At 35.7% G+C, this 24608-nt stretch overlaps 1 protein-coding gene across 1 annotated transcript in view; it reads left to right on the top strand.

The window, feature by feature from the left end:
* Window positions 1-24608, top strand: part of DDHD1 (DDHD domain containing 1) — a 96690-nt gene that overhangs the window by 43208 nt on the left and 28874 nt on the right. Inside the window, exons 5-8 of the mRNA XM_042781984.1 lie at window positions 821-949; window positions 2208-2355; window positions 10048-10154; window positions 16254-16360. Coding sequence (XP_042637918.1) covers window positions 821-949; window positions 2208-2355; window positions 10048-10154; window positions 16254-16360 — 491 coding nt within the window. The remainder of the gene's footprint in view (window positions 1-820; window positions 950-2207; window positions 2356-10047; window positions 10155-16253; window positions 16361-24608) is intronic.

Here is a 24608-nt window from a genome sequence, read left to right as displayed (position 1 = left end):
TTGAACCGCCAGCCTTCTGGTTAGCAGTCAAATGCCTTAGGAACTGCGCCACCAGAGCTCCCTCCTAAGGATTTATTTATTTATTTTAAGAACTCATTTTCACAAAGCATACCCCAACCTCAGTTACAGAAATGAATAACCATATTGATTTGAATGTCATGATAGGAAAAAAATGCTTTAATTTCTTATTATTAAAATATCTGCTGTGGTGAGCAAAGCCCAGTAATAATTAGCTTTAATAGCCCTTCTAAAAATGCCTCATACTCTAATAAATTAGATTATTCTCTTCCCAGTTTAAAGATAATTTTTCCCCTCTAAGTCTTACTTTGTCTTGAGCAGAATTTTCACAGATATTTGAATATAGTTAAGCTAGTAAAATCAATAGAACAAATGAAACTTAGGTTTCTGGGTCCAAGCTATTGAAAACTATCAGTTACTTCATATCCCTTAAACCTAAGGAACTGTCAGACAACCTACAAAAGCACTTCTTTAAGAATCAATACTGATTTGTGAACACATACTGACTTTGTGTTACAGGTTAGAATGTTAGTTAATGTGGTCATGCTGATAAGTACTGATAATTTAGTCACTCCATGTTTAACAAGTTGTCATTCCTTGAACATGGTTAATCACTTATAAAGTTCTACCTGTAACTTGCTTCACATAAATATGTGTTTCAATGAAATAGTTTTCTGTTGAACTGAGTTAAATATCTAAGTGGATTAGATAATATTGATATAAAAATTTGTGTTTTATAATTTTTCACACAAATGAAGTTTGTCTTGGAAACCTTCAAATTAGTTTTTCCTTTTTGTAACAGCTATTCATAGTTTCAAGTTGAGTCGAAACCATGTGGACTGGCACAGTGTTGATGAAGTATACCTTTATAGTGATGCAACAACATCTAAAATTGCAAGAACAGTTACTCAAAAACTGGGGTTTTCTAAAGGTAATTATCATTTTTCTTATATGTCCAAAAATATAAATTTAGTTTTTAGTATATTTTACCAAAACCAGATCCACTGCTGTCGAGTTAATTCCAACTCATAGCAACCCCATAGGACCGTAGAACTCTCATAGGGTTTCCAAGGCTGTAAATCTTTACGGAAGCAGACTGCCAAATCTTTTTCCCACGGAGTGACTGGTGGGTCAAACCCCCTACCTTTTGGTTAGCAGCTGCATGCTTTAACCACTGCACCACCAGAGTTCCTAAAGGATATTTTAAATATGTGTTAAGCTTACTATTAGTTACTCTTCTTTTAAACGTTTATGATGATTTAATTGACATGTATTCATCAATGAATAATTAAGTATTAGAGTGATCTGACAGGATACTTTTAAAAACATAAAAGCAGTCAAACTGAAACCGTGATGTGAAAATAAAACATCAATTGAAACAGTGTTAAGAAAAAATTTCCCATCAGATTTGGAGGTCATTGATGACTTTAAATGGATTGATGGAGCAGAAGCCAGATTGGCATGGGCTGAAGCTTAAGTAGAGGGTGAGGATGTGTAGGCAGTGAGGATAGACAGCCCTTCAAAGAGGGTTGATTGAAAGAAATGAGAGAATGGTACCTGGAGAAGATGTGAAAGCATTATCAATTTATTATTATTATTGTTATTATTATTATGTCTGGTATAATTTTTACTATCTCATTTTTTATTTTAATTTCTTTGATTACAGATGTGCTTAAAGGTCTTATATGTATATTAATCAGTTGTGTTTTTTATTTTGTGAATGATCTGATCATATCTATAATCCACTTTGCTATTTGAATGATTATCTTTTTACTTTTTAGTATATGTGCTCCCAAAGCGAGCACTGTCTTTTTCCTTTTTGATTAGTAAGCTCCCTTTGAATTTGTAGTTGATTGACTTACTGTGTGTCATGTTTTACAAAAATTTTCCCACTTTGCCATTTTTTTTATCTTGGTTTCATAGTATTTTTTTATGGAGAAGTTTTTAATTTTTTATATATTCAATTTGTCCTTCCTTCCTTGTCTTTTTCCTATGAGTTCTGACTTTGCTGTCATGTCAAGGTTAGCACTTTATAACTTAGCTGATCATGTATATTATTTTACAAATTTTATTCCCCACTCAGTTATTCTTAATATTCCTTTTGCTACTTTTCTTCTTTCAACATACTGTGAAAATACTATTATTTCTCAGACTAAAATAGTAAACTTAGAATCGTAATTTTTCTACAGCATCAAGTAGTGGGACCAGACTTCATAGAGGTTATGTAGAAGAAGCCACATTAGAAGACAAGCCATCTCAAACTACCCATATTGTGTTTGTTGTGCATGGCATTGGGCAGAAAATGGACCAAGGAAGAATTATTAAAAATACAGCCATGTGAGTTCTTTGATGCATACATTCTGTATCTGGTCTAGAATCCAAACTTTTGTCCAGAGTGTAGCAAGTAGTAATAAATGGTGTAATCATTCTACTGTGTTTCTCTAGTGCCAACTACTTTATATCTCTCAAGTTATAGATCAAGTTTCTGGACCAAATTTTGAAAGTAATTATATCTAGATGATTTTATTGTTTGTTTGATTGCCACCACCACCATCACCCCCCGCCACATATGCACACACACATGAACAGTTTAGAGAAGGGAATGAGAAATCTTTTTTAAACTTGCTGGATTAATTTATATTGAAATGAAGTTGAAAACAAGAAAAAGATCTAGTTTTTAGTTTGTATTGTATTATCTGAACTACAGAAATTGAGAATCTTGCTAAAAATTTATTAAATTGCTGGTTGGCAGCTTAACCTGTCTAGTTAATTGCTTCGTCAGATAGGTTATTTACCTCATTGATTTATTTATACTCAACTTTATTCTAAAAACTGTTTAAGATATTATTCTTGTGTGTGACTGTGTTTTATGAAAATATAGAGTTGTGTTAGAAGGGAATGTTAGGATATTAAGATTTCTACAAATTTCTCTCTGAGCTAGCAGCCAGTATAAAGAACACTCTGATCAGTTACGGATTTATGATGTGATGAAAACAAACCAGTTGCAGGTGAGAAGTAGTTTATCTGGTTCTTCTCAAGTTTCAGATGAATGTAACAACATGTGATACCATCACTATGTCCTCAACAACATCTCTATAATAATAGTGTTGAGTTTGTTTGACTTTTTAGTGTAACATCCTTAATACCAGCTGAAAGAATAAGATAGAAGTATAATTCATCTTAAATAATAAGCAAAAAACTTTTGTCAAAGGCTGCCAGGCCACCCTGATCCTTGTCAGTTTCCATAGCTCATGTTACAGGAATCTCTGCTCTCTGATCCTGATTTAATGTTTTGGTGAGTTATACATTATTTCCCATTATATTCATATTCTTCTGTCAGAAGGCAAGTTTTTTGCTTGTATATCTAAGAACCTGAGAACTAGGTTTGGTGGCATGTTAACTAGATTTAGAGCTATTGATAAAAGAGAATGTATCTATTTGATTTCGGTTAGGAAAACTAAGCCAAAAAGAGGATTTAGTAACTCAAGAGACTGCTCAAACAAGTCATCAGAACCCATTACCTATCTGCTCTACCCTCCTTCATTTTGAAGTTATTTTTGGATACCTCCTATGGTTCCAGATACAGTGGCTCTAGATCTTATATTCCATTGTGTTCCAAAAAAAGAATAAGCCTTTTTCTTCCCAGAAGGCCCAGCTAGTCTATGATTTCAGTAACTGATTGGGTCAGTTCCACTGCCTGAGTCTGTCCGTGTGGCAATGATGCAGCTTCTGATTGGCCATACTTGTCATATTCCTACCCTTTAATCAGGTGGAAGTAGCCTTCATTACAACCACACATAAAAGTCAACAACTTATTAGAAGTACAGTGAATGAAGGAAAGGTGGCTCAAAAAAAAAAAAAAGTCAAGCATATACTACAAGGAGGTTTGCCATCATTCCTTTAGAGTCAGGTTAATTTGATAGAAAATTCCCCATGAGATTTCCATTCAAACAAAAAGGAATTCTGCTTAGTAAGAAGAAAATCAAGGAGATTTCCCACCCTTTCCTACTTTCTAGTATTTATTCTTAGGTTAGCAGGACAATGAAGAAGATAAAATTCACTTTGTCCCTGTCAGTGCCATTCTGAAGCATTCATGCTTTTGATTTGATTGATAAGACTGCAGTTGAAATAAACAAGTAGATAAGGGTTTACCGTACCCCACTCCATTGGCAACCTTCTATTTTCTGAGGATCTCTTGAAAGTATCTCTCAGATGCCTAGAAATAGAAGATTTTCCCTCCCTTTCATTTTATTTTAGTAAATTTGCTAATATAATTAAACTTACTTTCTTCATTTTTGTTCCAATACAGCATGTTTATATTTACGTAGGTTGAAAGCTTATAGACAATTTTCTGGGAATATCAGAATTGGGTTACTGGAGGGATGAATATATTTGTAATCCAATTGGAGTTACTTATTGTGGAGTTCAGTGTAAGATAAATCTTCATTGAAGTTATATATGTAATTCCATAAATCAGTGATTTTAAAACTATGATTTTTAGAGTGTAAAGAGACTTTGAGTTAAACATGGCAGGTCAGACATATAAACTTATCTTACTCCCTCCTGAAACCTCATTAGAAATGATAGCAAAGGAATTTTAAAAAGAAAGAAGGCATAACTCTGTAAGTACAAAAAGAGTGGGAGAGACAACAGCAGACAAGAATGTCAAAAAGCTTATTTTTTTGAATAGGTAATCATTCACATTCTTTATAAATAAAATATAAAAATGTCTAGATTGAAAGCCTCATTTCCATGCCTGTTGCCAACTTCTTCTATTTACCCTTTATGTTTGTGTTTCAAAACAGTGTTATTCATTTATTTTATACCTTTCCAGAGTTTTTTCAGGCAACTATAAATTTTTTTACACAAAAGGTGGCATAATGTACATGCTTTTCTGAACTTTGCCTTTTGGTTTAAAAATACATATTTTGGAGATTATTACTCATGATTTCTATTTCCCTCCCTTTTCTCTGTATGTAATTCATAGAACTATTATGTTTATCAATTGCTTTTTTTCTGACTGAGAATTATAAAGACTTATTTTTTCAGACCTATTTATCCTTAATTGGACAGAAATTCTCAGGTGCTATTACTCTCTCCCTTCCCTCTTCAAAATATGAATTAAACATGCATTGACCAACAGGAGAGCATGTAAGTGTAGTAACCTTATAACCTGTTGCCATGGAATAGATGCTGACTCATGGTGACCCTATAGGACAGAGTAGAGCTGCCCCGTAGCATTCCAAGGTTATAAATCTTTATGGAAGCAGACTGCTACAATCGTTCTTCTGCGGATCGGCTGCTGGTAGCTTCAAACTGCAGACCTTTTGGTTAACAGGCAATTATTTAACCACTGTGCCACCAATTTTGTGCATGGCAGTGTAGCTGCATAATAAGCCATACTCTGAGGTATAGTGTTTTAAAATCATCCCTTTTTCTCATTTCTTCCATTCCCCTCATTGGTCTCTGTTTCTCATGGAGTCAAGACTTACAAACTTAGGAAATATATTTTACCATTTTGGAGAAGGCAGATTTGGGGATGTAGCCACAAATCAGTCAGTCAATCACGCTGTCTCTCTTCCTCCCTCATTATCTTCTCTCCTCTGCCCTTTTTCCCCTTTCTATTTTTTAAAAAATAGTTCCTCCAGTTATTACAACCAAGTGACTCAGGAACATATCTAATTGCCTAATCAGTATCTACTTATGTGACTATTTCATAGTTATGATAGTGATCCTGTGGAATTGAAGATTGTGTGAGTTTGCCCTGGAAAAGGATACTGTTTTAAGGTAATACAGTATTTCTGCGTTTATAACTCAGCACTATCAGTATTTCTTAACCTTGGCACTGTTAACATTTTTGGCCAGATAATTCCTTGTTTTGGAGGTCTGTCATGTACATTGTACAGTGTTTCACAGGCAGCATCCCTGGCCTCTCCCCACTAGCTGCAGATGTTGTTGTTGTTGTTGTTGTTAGGTGCCATTGAGTCAATTCCAACTCATAGCAACCATGTGTACAACAGAGCGAAACACTGCCCAGTCACGCCATTCTCACAATCCTTGCTATGCTGAAGTACAACATTGCAACAACTGTGTCAATCCATCTTCTTGAGAGTCTTTCTCTTTTTTGCTAACCTATCACTTTACCAAGCATAATATCCTTCTCCAGGGAATGGTTCCTTCTGACAGCATGACCAAAGTAGGTAAGATGAACTCTGGCCATTCTCACTTCTAACAGTTCCTGAATTGTGACAGCCAAAAACATGTCCTTACATTGCCAAATGTCCCCTTTTTTTTTGGAGGTGGGGATTGCCCTTAGTTGAATACCACTAAACTGAATGACCTTTTTTGTGTGTATCAATTCTTTCAATATCACATATACAACTTTCTAATAATTATAACACAATGAAATATGTAAATATTCTACAGCAATCAAAAATGAATAAGTGTGTAGTAAAATATTAGAAATCTTCAGTATGTTCTTTCTTGCATATTCTCATATTCATCAAAAGTGAGCATTTGAAATGATGGCAGGGAAGCTTAGAAAGTGTATTTGGAACAATGGTTGGAGTACTTGCTGTGAACAAGGAACTTTAGGCTTTGTGGGTAATAAAGAGGTCTGGAGTCTGAACCTCAAGCAGATTTTGGACTATCATTGTATTGTGACAATAAAGGATGCAGGTATTCTTTTCAGCAATTCAGAATCTGTTTAGTTAGACTTTTTAAATGTCAACTTTGGGGCTATACAATCAGTAAAACGTATTCATATTTTTAAATAATGCCTTTTAAGATATGTTGGATATGGAGATAGGGAAAGATAACATTTTAACAAATAGGGTTGGTATACTAGATAGCCATATGAAAAAAAAAAAAAATGAGTTGGACCCATCCCTCACACTAGGGTAAATATCAGTCAGATCTCAATTAAACGTAAGAATTGAAACTACGCAGGTACTAGGAGTTTAACAATTGGGATAGGAGGGCGATTCTTCAGTACCTTGGGAATAGAGAAAACTGTCCTGTGACTTGATCCAGAAGCAATAAGGGAAAATATTGATAATATGGATCATTTTTTAAAGTGCATACAATGGCAAAGAAAAGGAAAGGACAAATATTTGCAACTTTGTATCACAGATAAAAGATTACTATCTCTAATATATAAAGAACTTATAAAGGAAAAAGTGCCTAGCCACTCTGTAGAAAAATGGGCAAAAGATGTGAACAATTAATGCCAAGAAAAAGGCCAAATGTCCCCTAACAATATGAAAAAATGTTCAACGTTGTTCACAAAATGTATGTTAAAATTACACCAAGATACCGTTTCTTGCCTATCAAAGTAGCAAAATATTCAAAAGTTGGACATCATACTCTTTCAGCCAAGCTGTAGGTAATAGGCAGTCTCATACTGCTGGTGAAACGAAGTGAAGGAGAATATAACTATCTGTCAAGATTACATATGCATTGTTTTTAACCCAGCAAGCCTAATACTTCTAGGAATATGTCTCAAAGATAATATCAGCAAAATTACAAATATATATATATATTGTATATATATATATACACACACACACACATATATGTATATATGTATGTATGTATGTATATGCATAAGGCTATTTATTACAGCATTATTTATAATACAAAAGTACCCAAATAATCATTGATAAAAGAATGGTTGAGTAAGCTATACTTACTATCCATTTGATGGGGTACTATGAAGTTGTAAAAAGCAATGAGGGAGATCTCTGTATATTACTATTTAAAAAAAAAAAAAACTGCTGTTGAATCGATTTCAACTCATAGCGACCCCTTCTTGGGTTTCCAAGGCGGTATCTCTACGGAATTAGGTTGCCCAGTCTTCCTTCCGAGGAGTGGCTGGTGAGTTTGAACTGCCGGTCTTCTGGTTAGCAGTCAAATGCCTTAGGCACTACGCCACCAGAGCTCCCGTATATTACTATAGTTCTTTGTAAAGATTCATAAAATTGAGAAGCCTTTAGCTAGAGTGACATTAAAAAAAGGAGAAAAGACTCAAATTATTAAAGCTAGGAATGGAAGAAGGGACATTACTAGCAACCTTACAGAAATAAAAGGATAATAAGACAATATTACGAACAATTATATACCAACAGATTAGATAAACTTGGTGTAACAGGCAAATTCCTAGAAAGACAGAGTACCAAAATGACTCAAAAAGAAACAAAAAAATCTAAATAGAGCTATGACAAGTAAAGATTTAAAATCAATAATCAAACTGCCACACCAATTTTAAAAAAAAAAAAAAGCCTAGATAGCTTCATAGCAAATTCTATCAAATGTCTAAGAAACACCAGTTTTTCACAAACTTTTCCAAAATCTAGGTAATGGAGGATTTCCCAGATCATTCTGAGGTCAATTAGTACCCTCATACCAAAATCAAATAAAGACATCACAGAAGACTATAGACCAGTATTACTTATGAATATAAATGCATAAATCCTCAACAAAGTACCTGCAAACTGAATCTAGCAAAATACGTATAAAGAAGGATTATATACCATGACCAAGTGCATGACCAAGTGAAATTTATTTCCAGAATCAAGATTCGTTCAACATACGAAAAAATACGAATCTCATCCAGTCCATAGATCTCAGTACCAATTTATAGGAAATAAGGGACAAAGGAATATGTTAAATAATACCATGGGGATGCAGTCAATGAAAGTCAGACTCTGAGAAACGCTTGTTGTTGTTGTTGTTACATGCCATCTAGTCAATTCTGACTCACAGTGACCCTAAAGAACAGAGCTAAGCTCCCCTATAGGATTTCCTAGGCTTTAATCTTTGTAGGAGCAGATTACCAAGTCATTTCTCCCATGGAGCAACTGGTAGGTTCAAACCACTGACGCTGCCCAGTGATGCATACTTGTATATACTAAACTATTTACACATAAAATATTATGATGCGTGGAATTAAAATATTATGGGGGGAAATATGATAATAAAAGGAGAGCATAAGGAAGTATTCTTGAATGTTGGAACTGTTCTGTGTCTTGATTGTGTTGATGGTAACCACGAATATATACATATGTTAAAATCAGGGCTTCAGACCAGTTCAGGCATGGCTAACACAGCAAAATTGAAACAGACCCTTATTTGTAAAATGAGGGCATACCAGAACAATAACCGGAATGGGAAAAATCTACAAATTGAAGCCCTGAAATGAGAGACTCAGAAAAGGCATAATGAGCGCTTTCAGGAGGCTGTGCTGGAGACTGGCTTTTTGCCAGGGCTATGGAGGATGACACATGCAAAGCAGTACAGTCAGCCGCTGTCTTTCAGCCAGGCACCGCTGTTTCCAACTCTGAGCGTCCAAAGATTTGTTTGCTGTTCAGTGTACATGCTGCATTCTTTTCTAGGAGCAAGATTAAATTTCTAGCATGGCATTGACCCATAATTTTTCCTAGTCCAGTTATTGTTTGGTACACCCACATTGTACAAATTAGGGTCCATTCCAGTTCTGACTCATCAGCCACAACTGAACTGGGAAGAACTGGTTTGGACTGTGGTTGTAATGCATGTAATTGACACCAAAAAAGGGTGTGTGTATCAATTTTGCTATATTCTAATGTAAAAAAATAAAATTTAAAAATACATATTATGCAGAGAATGACCAGGACAATAGATAGAAATAAAACTGGCTATGACTTGCCAATATTTGGAGCTGGGTAATGTCACATATGTGTTCATTATGCTATTTATTCTTTATACTCTTGTATAGATTTGAAAGTGTTTATAATAAAAAAAAATCATATCTATAATTATTTAGAATATATTGTGGAAGCTTAAAAAATGTGAAATTCCTGTATGGCAAATAACTTTGAAATGAGTGTTATCAAGTGCTGCAAACTATTGCATAGTGTAGTAGTAATTGAAATATAATTGGACAAAGTAGGATGCTATAAACAAATGGAAGTGTTATGATTGAGGAAATTTAATACTATATAAATTCATATACTAAATTACTCTGAAAAAGTTTTGTTTTTATTTTTTTAGGATGAGAGAGGCTGCAAGGAAGATAGAAGAAAAGCATTTCTCCAAGCATGCAACACATGTTGAATTCTTACCTGTTGAGTGGCGGTCAAAACTGACTCTTGATGGAGGTACCTTTTGTTTCAAATTGAATGATTTAGTCAATGGCAAACTTTTACTAAGGTAATATGGAAAATTTTAGAAAACACTTTTTACTCACTGGGAGCAAAATGTCTTCAATTTAGTTGTCTTGAGGTATACTCATTCTTTGTTCTAGACTATTTAAGAAAATAATAAGTGATTGATTTAAAAAATAATTTTATTTACTTATGTCATTTTGGACCACTGTATGGATTTCATAGATAGCACTATTTTCATGGATGTCTTTTGTGGATTTTTTTTTTTTTTTTTTTGAGGGCAAGGAAGTAATGAAGAGTGACCAAAATGTTTTCTAAATCTTTTGACAGAAAAATAATTTGTTAATAGTGTAAAAAGAAAAAAAAAAGTCCACAATTCCATGTAAGTTTATGTTTTCTTCCCTACATTTAGAAGATAAAGTCTCAGAGCTTTTCTTTTGTTTATTTGTTCATTGTTTGGCTCTTGCATTCCCTGGGTTGATGAATCATAATCTAGCATAGAGAAATTGTACATATTTATCTAAATAAGATCATTTTTGTTTCATTCTTTACAGAGTTGGTATCAACCAAAATATGCATCTCTGTTTATAGAAATTTGTGTCCTCTAAATACTAAAACCATTAAAATAGAACATTTAGGTTAATTATTTACATTATCTGGAAAATGAGGGCGTTCTACTGGACATATTAGCAGCTTCCGTTTGTAGAGCCTCTACTGTGTGCTTGGCACTCTGCTGTGTGTTGTACATGGATTATCTTGTTTAATCTTCTCACAAAACTATCATATATTTTCTCCATTTTACTGATGAGGAAACTGAAAGTAAAAAGTGAATTCAGCTCACCTAATAGGCAGAATCCAGGTCTTTATGATTCCAAAGCCCATCACAGTGCTAATCTGTGTCTCTGAATGATTTCCAAGGATCCTTCCAGTTCTAAGATTCTATGTCAGTAGCTTAAATCTAAAGTTATAAACTCAGGGATTTTATTAAATGTTCAGTCATTCATTTTGTCCATATTTCTGAGAGCCTATCAAATTTATCTGGGTATATGGGAAAAGCCCAAAGGATAATATTTTAATTTTAATTATACCAGAACTTTACATTTGAACTGTTGCTGCTGACACCTCTTCTTTGGTCTAGAGCAATTTTTTTTCACTCATTGTAATTTGTCATTTGGATTTGATGAGATGCAACTGACACTCTTGACTCATGCATTTGTCCCATTGTAAATGTTTTTTTTTTTTTTTTAATTGTAGTGAAAATATACACCCACCATAACAGTCACTGGTTCAACACTTTCCACATGTACAATTCAATGGCATTGGTTATGTTCTTTATATTGTACAGCCTCTATCACTATCTTGTTCCAAAATATCGTTCCTCTATTGATATGCACTCAATGTCCCCCAAGCAAAAACACTGTCTTTTCCTTTACTTCTCACCCCTGGTAAACACTAATAATTTTTTATTTCTTAGTATATTTGCTTAGTTCATGTGAGTGAGACCATGTAGTATTTGTCCTTTTGTTACTGATGTATTTAGCATGTTTTCAAGGTTCATCCATGTTGTGGTGTGTATCAGGACTTCATTTCTTTTTATAGATAAGTAATATTCCATTGTGCATATATATATTTATACCAAATTTTATGTATGCATTCATCTGCTGAGGTATATTTAGGTTGTTTCCTCCTTTTAGTTATCCTGAAAAATGCTGCAGTGAACATTGGTCTCCATTTTGAATGATTTTTGCACAGTTAGAATTTTGCCTAAGTCAAAAACACATCAGGGACTTCCAGTTCTGAAAACATTTCAGAACACATGATCAGAGATACCTCTTGTGTATCACCTTGCCTAAAAATACTGGGTAAACTATTTTTTAAAATTCTTTTTTCCATTTAAGATTGAAATTGTAGGAAAGTAATAAAATTCAAAGTGGTATGTCAGAGAGTTAAGCAAGCCCCAAAATTTCCCCCCCCCGCCGAGGGTCTGGGTTTAATAAACCTTAAGCACAGGAAACAAAAGCCAGAGCCTGTGGCCAGGCATGTTCAGAATTCGAATTAGAGACCCCAGTACAATACCAGGATGCCTGTAAGGTGACAGCTTCAGTGGTGTCCGAGAGAAAAAATCCATCCCATAATGGATGACAGTAAAGTATGTGCTTCAGAGAATGCAGCCTCAGCCCTGTGTCCATGCATCAGGTACATAGTTTCCAAAATAATAAAGGAAAATAGTATTTAAAAAAAAAAAAAAAAAGATACATGCTTCATTTGGTCCTGGATCTCAGGGAGACAAGAAAGAATAGAAAAATATCTACAACTTCCTAATGACAAACTTGCTTTTACTTGGATTTGTGCCAGAGTCTTTCTACCTGTGTCTAGGAGGGAGAAAGCCAAATAACTTAAAAATGATCCCAGATGGTTAGGCACCTGGCAGAAGGAAGCACAGATTCTTGAAGAATACGTTAAACTCAGGCCTCACAGATTTCAAGGAATGTGAATTCATAATTTAAACTCATTGAACACGTAAGAAAAGAAGTCACTATGAGTAAGAATTGATAGAAACTACAAACTTCATAATCTGATCTGCAAAGTCCATGTATCTTGAGTTATCAGATACAGAAGATATATTTAATGTGTTTAAAAAAATTAAAGACAGTACAATTATTGTAGGAAAAAAAGAGTATCAAAAGTGGTTAGTCAGTGAACTTCAAAGCCAAGAAATTTACCAGATAAAAAAGATACTATTATAAAAGGATCTGTTCACCACAAAACATAACAATCCTAAATGTATTTGCTTCTAATAATGGAGCCTCAAGGTAACTGAATCATAAACTGATGGACTTGAATGAAGAAATGGACAGATTCATAATTCTCATAGTGTAATTTTAACACTCCTTCCTCAATAATAGGAAAAATTAGCAAGGATATAAAAGCACTGAACAGCACAGTCAACCATCTAGGTCTGATTGATATCTGTAGAATATTTCACCCCAAAACCACCAAGTCCATATTCTTTTTAAGTGCATGAGGAACACCCACCACAATACTGCATCATAAAACAACCTTAATAAAGCTTAAAAAATTGAAGTCATGCAAAGTGACTATCTAATGATACTGGAATTAAACTAGAAATCAATAGCTGGAAAATCTCCATGTACTCGAAATAGCACACTTCTCAATAATCCATGGGTCAAAAAAGTTACAAGGAAAACTGGAAAGAAAATATTTGGAGCTGAAGGAAAGTGAAAATACAGCACATGAACCTTTGTGGATTGCAGCTAAAGCACTGTTTAGAAGGAAATATATAGTATAAAATGCTTATGTTTTTTAAAAAATAAGTTTCAAAGCAATAAGCTTCAACCTTAAGAAATCAGGAAAAAAAATAAATATGTCAAAATAAACCTAAAGCAATCAGAAGGAAGAAAACCATTGTGGTAGTCACGTTTGTGTTTCAACTTGGCTGGGCCTGGTTGAGTGGCTGGGCAGCTGGTGGTAATTATTCTCCATGATGAGACTAGCAATCAGCTCCATGGTGGGATCTACCACAAGCAGCTGAGTAGCTGCCTTTGCGATGTGTCTGCTTCCTGTATATAAGGAGAAGCCTTGGGAATGGGCTCTAGCCTTTGGCGTGCTCGGCCGTGTCGTCGTTCAGCAGCCTGCTGTGCTCTGCCGACGTTGGGACTTACAATGGTCTTAAGTTAATGGCCTGCCGTGTGGTTTGATAATACCGGGACTGTGCCTTTTTACTTGTCAACCTTGGGGCTTCTCAGCCTCAGCAGCCAGCAGCTGTCTGAGTAAAGAAACACCTCTAGATCCAGTGGGCCGGGAGCTGGAGGCAGAGCTGGACCCCGAAGTTGAGGGGCTTTCACCTAGCCCCTAGAGCCTGGCACTTTGAACGTGGACTTAAAGCCTCCAAATTGTAAGAATAAACTCCTGTCTGTTAAGGTCATCCCATTTGTGGTATATTTCTTGTCAGAGCAGCACTAGGTAACCAGAACAGCCATAGAGAGCAGAAATCTCTTAAATTAAAAACAGAAAAGCTATAGAGAAAGTAAATGAACCAAAAGCTGGTTCTTTGAAAATACCAGTAAAGTTGATGAATCTATAGAAAGAATATTCAAGGGGGAAAAGGAGAAGACACAGATGACCAGCATCAGGAAATAAAAAGGGGTTGTTACTATAAACCCCACTGATTTTTAAAAGACATTTTGAAAAAGACTAAATTATAGGAGCAGAGAACAGTGGTTTTCAGTGGTTAATGGATGGGGATAGTTCATGAATTCAAAGGAACAGCATATAGTTTTTCAGGGTGATGGGATTGTTCTGTATCCTGATCATGATAATGGTTAATCTACATATGCATTAAAAAGAGGTGATTTTACTGTGTATAAATTTTAAAAATAATGAAATGTACCTAACAAATACCTACAACACACATCATCATGCACATTTTTAGTGAGGCTACAAATGGACAAGCTATGGATGTCTACTTGTATCATCACTTAAACATTGTATTTGAAATCTTGGCCTGTGCAGGAACATAAGAAATTATGTTTATAAGGACTGAAAAAGATCTAATTTTTTTTTGCAAGTTCTATCATTGTCTACATAGACTATACAATTATTCAAATTAATAGTTTATCAAGGTTGTGAAATAGAATATCTATATATGAAAGTAATTACATTTCTGTGTGCTAACAGAAAGCAAAATGCCATTTTTGAAAAGATATATTCTTAGCCCTGGCTATTATGTAAATGATACTTATATATCGTGGGATCTATACAGTGACCTGGGGATCTTGCTAAAATGTAGATTCAGGTTAGTATATCTGAGGTGGTTGTTGTTATTTGCCATGGAGTCAGACCCGACTCATAGCGACCCCTCCTTGAGTTTCCGAGGCAGTATCACTACGGACGTAGATTGCCCAACCTTCCTTCCGAAGAGTGGCTGGTGGGTTTGAACCACCAGCCCTCTGGTTAGTAGTCAAGTGCTTTGGCACTATGCTACCAGAGAATTCAATATTATCTGGGGTAGAAATGCAAATTCCCAGCAAAGGTAGACTTGAACCGGAATGAACCAGTTTGAAGCCCTAATTGTAGCATAAAAAAATATAAGGTCCTTAGAAAACTAATGAAAGATGTATAATTATGTTAAAAATGAAGGAAACTATTAAAAAACATTAAATGCAACTGAAATTAATATATCATTTTCTTAGATTGGATAATTCATTATCCTAGAGATGTTAATTCTCACAAATTGATCTATAGATTCCATGCAATTCCAGATTCCCAATAGAGTTTTTCATGCAACTTGACATGATGATTCTAGAATAACTATGGAAGTGCAGAGGGCTAAAAATAAGCCAGGACACTAAAAAATGGGGGGTGGAAAGGAAAGGCCTGTCTTGCTAGAGAGATAGACCTGTATTATTTAACTTTTGTAATTAAGAAAGTTAAGTATTAGTAAAGGGATAGGCAAAGAAACCAGTGCACCAGACTAAAGAGTCCCTAAACAGACCTGCATAGTTTGGAAACTTGATATGTGGCAGAGCTGGCATTATAGATAGATCATTAGTAACAAGGTGGCTTATTCCATAAAGGGTGCTGGGTGACTGGGCATCCTTATAGGGGATAGAAATGGAAGTGATCCCTACCCCACCTCCCAGATAAATCTAGGACATAAATGTGAAAGTTAAGACTTGAAAAATTTTAGAAGAAAATGTAGGAGAGTATCTTTATAATTTCAGGGTAAGGAAGAAATTTTTAAGCAAGACGTGAAAAGCACAACTCTAAAGTAACATACGGGTGCACTTGATGAGATTTAAATTAAAAACCTTTCTTTATCAATAAACATCGTAAGAAGAATAAAAGACTAGCCACAAACTGGAAAAAAATGTTACAGCAGATACAAGTACCAAAGGTGGTCTTTTACCGTTTTTGGCTGAAATATTTCTAAGAAGGAAAGATCTATTAGACTCAGAGCTATTCAAATGTTAACATAAAGAGTTTTTACTCAGGGAATGTAATTTTTTTTCACAGTTTGTTTAAACGGAGATCTTTTGTAAGTTTATTTATTTTATTTTTTTTTTTTTGTAGACACTGTTGATTCTATTACTCCTGACAAAGTACGAGGTTTAAGGGATATGTTGAACAGCAGTGCAATGGACATAATGTATTACACTAGCCCACTTTATAGGGATGAAGTAAGTATCATGATTTCTTGTTGCTGTTGAATATTTTAGAGTGACAGTGAATAAGTGTCCTGAATTTTAAAAGCAAAGGAGATATTAACAGGCATCCATTTATCTATAAAGTATGCAGTCTTTAATAGTGAATTTGATAGTCCTCAAACTAGCCATTGGGAGCCTTAATAAAATGTGTAGTCATAGGAATGAGAAGTGGGTTCAAAAATAGCTATTTGAAGAATATCACTGTTAATAACAACAATATGATTATTGTTTTCACAAAAAAACATTTTAGGCACTTAGAAATTGTCTCAGGTTTTTTGCATATAATAGACTTACTTTTATTGCCTCATTTCTGTAGTGAGTTCATATAGTTCTCAAATGGTAGATAACCCTGAAGAAGTTGAAAGTTTATTCAGTAGCATGTGAGAATCTCTACCAAATGCATTTTGTCACTTTATTGATAAAAGGAATTCTGCTTTGTAGGAGTAACTCAAAAAAATTCAAACTCACTGCCATTAAGTCGATCCTGACTCATAGTGACCTGTGTTGGGTTTCCGAGGCAGTAAATCTTTATGGAAGTAGATTGCCCCATCTTCCTTCCATGGAGTTGCTGGTGTATGAATGAAATGTTTGAACTGCCCACTTTCTGGTTATCAGTCAAATGCCTTAGGCACTGTGCCACCAGAGCTCATTATAAGAATAACTAACATTTGTTAATTGCCTAGCATGTATTGGCTTGTTTAATCTCCATAAAAATCCTATGAGGTGTAGCTAATACTATACTCATATGAAGGATGAAGAAACTAGTACAGAGATTCAAGAGTCAACTGCCTGTGGGTCTGCCTCCAGCCTTTGCACATATATAGTAGGTACTCAATAAATCTTGGTGAATTTAAAAATAATAACAATAATAATGACGATTAAAATACCCCAAAACCAAATTCATTACTGTCAAGTCAATTTTGACTCATAATGATCCTATAGGACAAAATAGAGCTGCCCCTGCCTCAGGTTTCTGAGGCTATAATCTATGAAAGCAGATTGCCACAGCTTTCTCCTGCAGAATGGCTTGAGTTTGAACCACCAATCTTTCAGTTAGTAGTTGCCAAGTGCTTAACCATTGGGCAACTAGGGCAGTTCTGCTGTATAATATATGGGATCACCATGAGCTGAAATAGACTCAACAACAATTAACCACAACAGTTTGACTTTAGAGCATGAAGCTTTAATTACTATGAAAAAATCTACCAATAATCAAATAATGTAATAAATCAGTTAAATTAAAAAAAAAAAAAAAGGTCAACTACTTATTGGGCATCTCCAGATGGATGTCCCATAGGCACCTCAAACCAAATCATTATCTCTTCCACCCTGTTTAAAAATTATAAACACATCAGGAGGAAAAATAAAATAATACTGGATGTCCGTGAATGGTGTAGCTGCATGGAGTTCTGTTAACCTATAGGTGCAGGACAGCTTGAGATCAGGAAGATCAAAGTAGAGGCTAAGATAAGATACTGTAAAAGTGTAGCAGTGCACATTCCAACCACATTGAGGAAACAGATAAATATTCTCCACATAGTTCACAAAATTCATCTAGGTTTAAAATAGCGCAGTGACTTCAGCCTTCTAGAATTTGCTAGAAGTGAGCAATCACTGATGAATAAATCTTACTTGTTTTTTGGGTTATTTTTTAATAGGCATATGAAATTGGTAGAATTTAATTAAGTAGACTGGGATTAGAGCTCTGTTGTTGTTGTTGTCTGCTGTCGAGTCGGACTCGACTCATAACGACCCCTCCTTGGTTTTCTGAGGCGATAACATTACAGAAGTAGATTGCCCAGGTATTAGAGCTAGAGTTGGAAAATTATCATTTTACAGCCATCATGGTAAAGATAGAATTAGGCAAGAATCATCAATGAATGCTAAATCTAGAGAAAATTTTGAGGAACAGCATATTTGCATGAACTTAAATGGTATCTCCACTAACCATTTATTAGTTAAAAAGGCAAAGAAGTAGACAAGTTGAGCAATATATTTACAAAGTGTCTGATAATCTAAGAAGGATACAGCATCTCTTAACAGTATTCTGGATGAAACTATATAACCTCAATCTAATCATGAGGAAAACAGCAAACAAAATAAAGACATTGTAGTGGAGGACTGGGAGCTCTGGTGGTATAGTGCCTAAGGCACTTGACTGGTAACCAGAAGGTTGGCAGTTCAAACCCACAGCCATTCCTCAGAAGGAAGATTGATTAATCTACTTCCATAGTGATACTGCCTTGGAAACCCAAGGAGGGGTCACTATGAGTCAGAGATGACTTGACAACAACAACAGCAACAGTGGAGGACTATATTCATTAAAATTACTAATATTATAAAAGATAAAAAAATAACTATGGAAATGTTCCAGAGTAAAAGAGGCTAAAGAGAAATGATAACTAAATACAATAATTGATCCTAGACCATGTGCTGTATTAGAGGGGGACAGATACTATAAAGGACATTATTATTCAGCTGATAAAATTGGGATGTGGATGGTAGATTAGATTATTCTATCAATGCAAATTTATAAAATTTTTAACTAAAATTATGGAAGAGAATATTCCTAATCTTAGGAAATATACACTGAATTTTTTAGGGGTAAAGGACCATGACATATGTAATATATTCCCAAGTAGTTCACAGAGTACATATATGTGTGATATAGAGAATAAATGAAAAGCAAATGGAATAAAATGTTAACAATAGATTAATCTGACTAACGGGTACCTAAGTAATCTTTCTACAGTTTTTATTTTGCAACATTTGTAAATTTGAAATTATTTCCTAATAAAAGTTAAGAAAAGGGAAAAGGGGCAAACACAAACAACACTTCCTCAGGTCCTCTAATTCACTGGATCTAAGATTGGACCCTAGGAATTTGTATTTCAAACAGTTCGCAAGGCGGCAGCAGGAAGTTTGAAAAACAAAAGGGAGCAAAAAGTATGAGACAAGTGGGTAAAAATTGTTCTTATTTTCAAAAAAAGAAAGTTGACTGTTCAGATTAAAGTCCAGTTAGGTTAATGTTAGGCCGAATAGATAATTTAAAAGGCTAGTGTATGTTTTCTTAGAGAAGTAATGTTAAGTAATGGGCAGAATGGTTTAATTAGGAGTAAGTTATACCTGGTCAGTGAACTTCATTTCTTTTTTTTGTTGTTGTTGTTGTTGTTTTTTTTTTTTTTTTTTTTTATGGGCATATAAAATTGGTTGAACTAGGAAATTTCCTGTGCCAGCATATATGATCATGGGCGATAGATATGGCAGTCTGCTTCTGTGAAGATCTGAAGCCTTGGAAACCCTGGGGTGCAGTTCTGCCCTGCCCTGTAGGGTCATGATGAGTTGGAATCAATTCAAGAGCAACAGGTTTGGTTTGGGTTTTGGTTAGCCCAACCCAATTTGATGTGAGGCAGTAGCCCATGATCCTTCTTAAGAATAGCATGGAAAGAGGCAGAATAACAAACTAAGAGAGTCTTTTTCCCCCCTTTTCTCTCACATTTGGTGTCAAATGGATGCACATTCAAAGCCTGCCACTTAACCAGTTGTCTGACCTTAGATCAAATTTCTCACCTTCTCAGCTTCCTCACTTATCAAATTAGGGGTAAAATACTTATGTGGATAAAAGTTGTCATGAGATTAAAGAAAATGTATATAAAGTTCCCAGTAGAATTTCTGGTCCTTAGTTAGACACTCAAGTTGCAATTATGTATTTGGTCACTGTCTTTATATATTCCAAGGACTACTATGTTTTTTTGTTTTTTTTTTTTCAAAAAAGGGGGGATGTCGGGGAGGATTCTTATTCTGGTAACTCTAGAAAATAAAATAAGGATTAGTAAATAGAAAATATGGGAAGGAATATGTATATGCATTTACTATAATGAAGAACTTTGGAACTTTTTAGTAACCAGAACTGCCTAAAAAATAGCATTGGGCACTTTACAATGGAAACATTCCCTGCAGAAGATACTGAGCAGCCACTTACCAGGGATACTACTGGCGGGACTTCTGCCTTCACAACAGTTTGAATTCAGTCATCTCTGAGATGCCTTCCAACTCAGATTCTGGGATGCCGGAAAGGACCTTAATTAATGATTGTGATAATAATTATAAAAAGCTGTGTTTGGGGAAAAGTTTCATGTATTAGAACATTTCAGGTCATACTTTCTGAGGACTAGTTTTTTTTTAAAAGAAAAAAGTCCTATCAAGTGATTATCAGAGAGCCTTTTTGGCCCTTTGTTATTGCTGTTGTTAGGTGCCCTCATGTTTGTTCCCCCTTAGCAACCCTGTTCACAGGACTTCCTGATCCTGGACCATCCTCAGAATCGTTGGTGTGTTCGAGCACATTGCTGCAGCCACTGTGTCAGTCCGTCTCCATTGAGGGTCTTCCTCTTTTTCACTGGCCCTCTACTTTACCAGCATGATGTCATGCTCTAGGGATTGGTTCCCTCTTGATAACATACCCAAAGTACATGAGACAAAGTCTCATCATCCACACTTCTGAGGAATATTCTGGCTATACTTCTTCCGGGACAGATTGATTCTTCTGTCAGTATTCTTCACAACACCAGAACTCAACGGAATCAATTCTTCAGTTTTCCTTTTTCATTGTCCAGCTTTCGCATGCAAGTGAAGCTATTGAAAATACGATCACTTGGATCTTAGTCCTCAAGGTGACATCTTTTTGAAAACTTCAGAAAGTATTTTGCAGCATATTGCCCAATGCAGTGTCTTTTGATTTTGTGACTACTGCTTCCAGAATTGATTATAGACCCAAATAAAATGAAACCTTTGACAACGTCAGTGTTTTCTCCGTTTATCGTGGTATTATTGCTTATTGGTCCAGTTGTGAGGATTTTTGTTTTATGTTGCACTGTAATCCATATTGAAATCAGTAGTCTGTTATCTTCATCAGTGCTTAAAGTCCTCTTCGCTTTCAACAGCAAGGTTGTGTCATCTGCATATCACAGGTTGTAAATGAATTTCCTCCAATCCTGATGCCACGTTCTTCATATAGCCCATCTTCTCTGAGTGTCTGCTCAGAATTGAATAAGTAAGGTAAAAGGATACAATCTTGACACATACCTTTCCTGATTTTAACAAATGCAGTATCTCTTTTTTTCTGTCTGAATGACTTACTCTTGGTCTATGTAACAACTTCTGCATGAGCACAATGAAGTGTTCTGGAAATCCCATTCTTTGCAACGTCATCCATAATTTGTTATAGTCCACACAGTCTAATGCCTTTGCATAATCAATAAAAAAAACACAGGTAAACACCTTTCTGGTATTCTCTGCTTTTAGCCAATATCCATCTGCAAAGATATCTCTCATTCCACATTCTTTTCTAAATCTGGTTCGAGTTACTGCCAATTCCTGTTGATGTACTGCTGCAACCGTTTTCTAATTATCTTCAGCAAAACTTTACTTGTGTGTGATATTAATGATAATGTTTAGTAATTTCCATATTCTTTTGGATCACTTTTTCTTTAGAATAGGCACAAATCTGATTTGTTGTTGTTGTTAGGTTCCACTGAGTCATCTCCAACTCATAGTGACCCTATGTACGACAGAACGAAACACTGCCTCATCCTCCACCAGCCTAACAATCCTTGCTGTACCTGAACCTGTCATTGCAGCCACTGTGTCAACCCATCTTGTTGAGGGCCTTCCCCTTTTTTGTTGAACTCTCCACTTTACCAAGCATGATCTCTCTCTCCAGGGAATGGTCCCTACTGACAACATGACCAAAGTAGGTGAGACAAAGTCTGGCCATTCTCACTTCCGAGGAGCATTCTGGCTGTACTTCTTCAGGACAGATCTGTTAGTTCTTTTGGCAGTCCATGGTACTTTCAGTATTCCTTGCCAACACAACTCAAAAGTATCAACTCTCCTTTGGTCTTCTTTACTCATTGTCCAGCTCTGACGTGCATATGTTGTTGTTAGATGCTGTCAAGTCATCTCTGACTTACAGCAATCCTGTCCACAGCAGAACAAAACACTGCCTGGTCCTGTGCCAGCTCCATGATCCCTGCTATATACCTGAGCCTATATTTGTAGCCACTGTGTCATTTCATCTTGTTCAGAGTCCTCCCCTCTTTTGTTGATCCTCCACTTTACCAAGCATGATATCCTTCTCCAGGGAATGGTCCCTTCTGACAACATGACCAAAGTAGGTGAGATGAAGTCTGGCCATTCTTGCTTCCAAGAAGCATTTCAACTGCACTTCTTCCAGGACAGATTTGTTAGTTCTTTCAGCAGTCCATGGCACTTTCAGCATTCTTCACCAACACCACAGCTCAAAAGCATCGACACTTCTTCAGTCTTCCTTATTCATTGTCCAGCTCGCATGCACATGAAGCAATTGAAAATACCATGGCTTGGGTCAGGTGCACCATAGTCCTCGAGGAGACGTCTTTGCTCTTCAGCACTTGAAAGAGGTCTTTTGCAGCAGATTTGCCCAATGCAATACGTTGTCTGATGTCTTGACTGCTGCTTCTGTGGGTGTTGATTGTAGAACCTAGTAATTAGAAATCTTTGACAACTTCAGTCTTTTCTCCGTTTGCTGTGATGCTGCTTATTGGTCCAGTTGTGAGGATTTTTGTTTTCTTTGTGTTGAGGTGTAATCCATTCTGCAGAGTGTAATCTTTAATGTTCATCAGTTAGTGCTTCAAGTCATCCTCACTTTCAGCAAGCAAAGTTGTGTCATTTGCATATCGTGGTTGTTAATGAGTCTTCCTCTAATCCTGATGCCACGTTCTTCTTCATATAGTCCAGCTTCTTGAATTATTTGTTCAGCACACAGATTGAACACATACGGTGAAAGAATACAACCTTGACGCACTCCCTTCCTGATTTTAAACCATACAGTATCCCCTTGTTGTGTTCGAACCACAGCTTCCTGGTCTGTGTACAGGTTCCTTGTAAGCACAATTAAATGTCCTGGAATTCTCATTCTTCTCAATATTAGCCATAATTTGTTATGATCCACACAATCGAATGCTTTTGCCAAGTCAATAAAAGTAAACATCTTTCTGGTATTCTTTGCTTTCAGCCAAGATCCATCTGACATCAGCAATGATATCCCTCATTCCATGTCCTCTTCTGAATCTAGCTTGCATTTCTGGAAGTTTCCTGTCAGTATACTGCTGCAACCATTTTTTAATTATCTTCAGTAAGATTTTCCTTCCATGTAATATTAATGATATTGTTCAATAATTTCCACAAAGAAAGGGATCACCTTTCTTTGGAATGGGTACAAATATGGATCTTTTCCAGTCAATTGGCCAGGTAGCTGTCTTCCATATCTCCTGGCATAACTGTGAGTGAGTGCCTCCAGCAGGGCATCCATTTGTTGAACATCTCAATGGGTATTCCATTAATTCCTGGAGCCTTGTTTTTTGTTACTTCCTTTAGCGTAGCTTCAACTTCTTCCTTCAATACCATTGGTTCTTGAGCATATGCCGCCTTCTGAAATGTATCGATGAGGTCTTTTTGGTACAGTGACTCTATGTATTCCTTCCCTTTTCTTTTGATGTTTCCTGCATCATTGAATATATTGCCCATAGAATCTTTCAGTATTGCAACTCAAGGCTTAAACTTTTTCTTCAGTTCTTTCAGCTTGCAAAATGCTGAGCTTGTTCTTCCTTTTTGGTTTTCTAACTGCAGGTCTTTGCACATTTCAGTGTAATAATTGTCTTTGTCTTCTCAAGCTGCTCTTTGAAATCTTCTGTTCAGCTCTTTTATCTTGTCATTTCTTCCATTTTCTTTAGATACTCTCCATTGAAGGGCTAGTTTCAGAGTCTCTTCTGACATTCATTTTGGTCTTTTCTTCCTTTCCTGTCTTTTCAATGACCTTTTCCTTTCTTCATGGATGATGTTCTTGACATCATCCCATAGTTCCTCTGATTTTCAGTCATTGGTGTCCAACACATTGAATCTATTCTTTTATGGTCTCTGAATTCAGGAGGGATACAATCAAGATCATATTTTGGCTCTCATGGGCTTCTTTTAATTGTCCTCATCTTCACCTTGAACTTGCATATGAGCAGCTGATGGTCAGTTCCACAATCAGCTCCTGGCCTTGTTTTGACTAAAGATACTGAGCTTCTCCATCTCCTCTTTCCACAGATATAGTCAGTCTGATTCCTGTGTACTCCATCTGTTGAAGTTCATGTATATAGCTGCTATTCATGTTGTTGAAAAAAAAGTATTTACAATGAAT

This window comes from Orycteropus afer, unplaced genomic scaffold (assembly GCF_000298275.1).
Source record: "Orycteropus afer afer isolate SDZICR_OR568_19922 unplaced genomic scaffold, OryAfe1.0 scaffold00214, whole genome shotgun sequence".
Taxonomy (NCBI): domain Eukaryota; kingdom Metazoa; phylum Chordata; class Mammalia; order Tubulidentata; family Orycteropodidae; genus Orycteropus; species Orycteropus afer.
The sequence above is the reverse complement of the archived record's forward strand: the minus strand, read 5'-3'. Positions and strand labels throughout refer to the sequence as shown.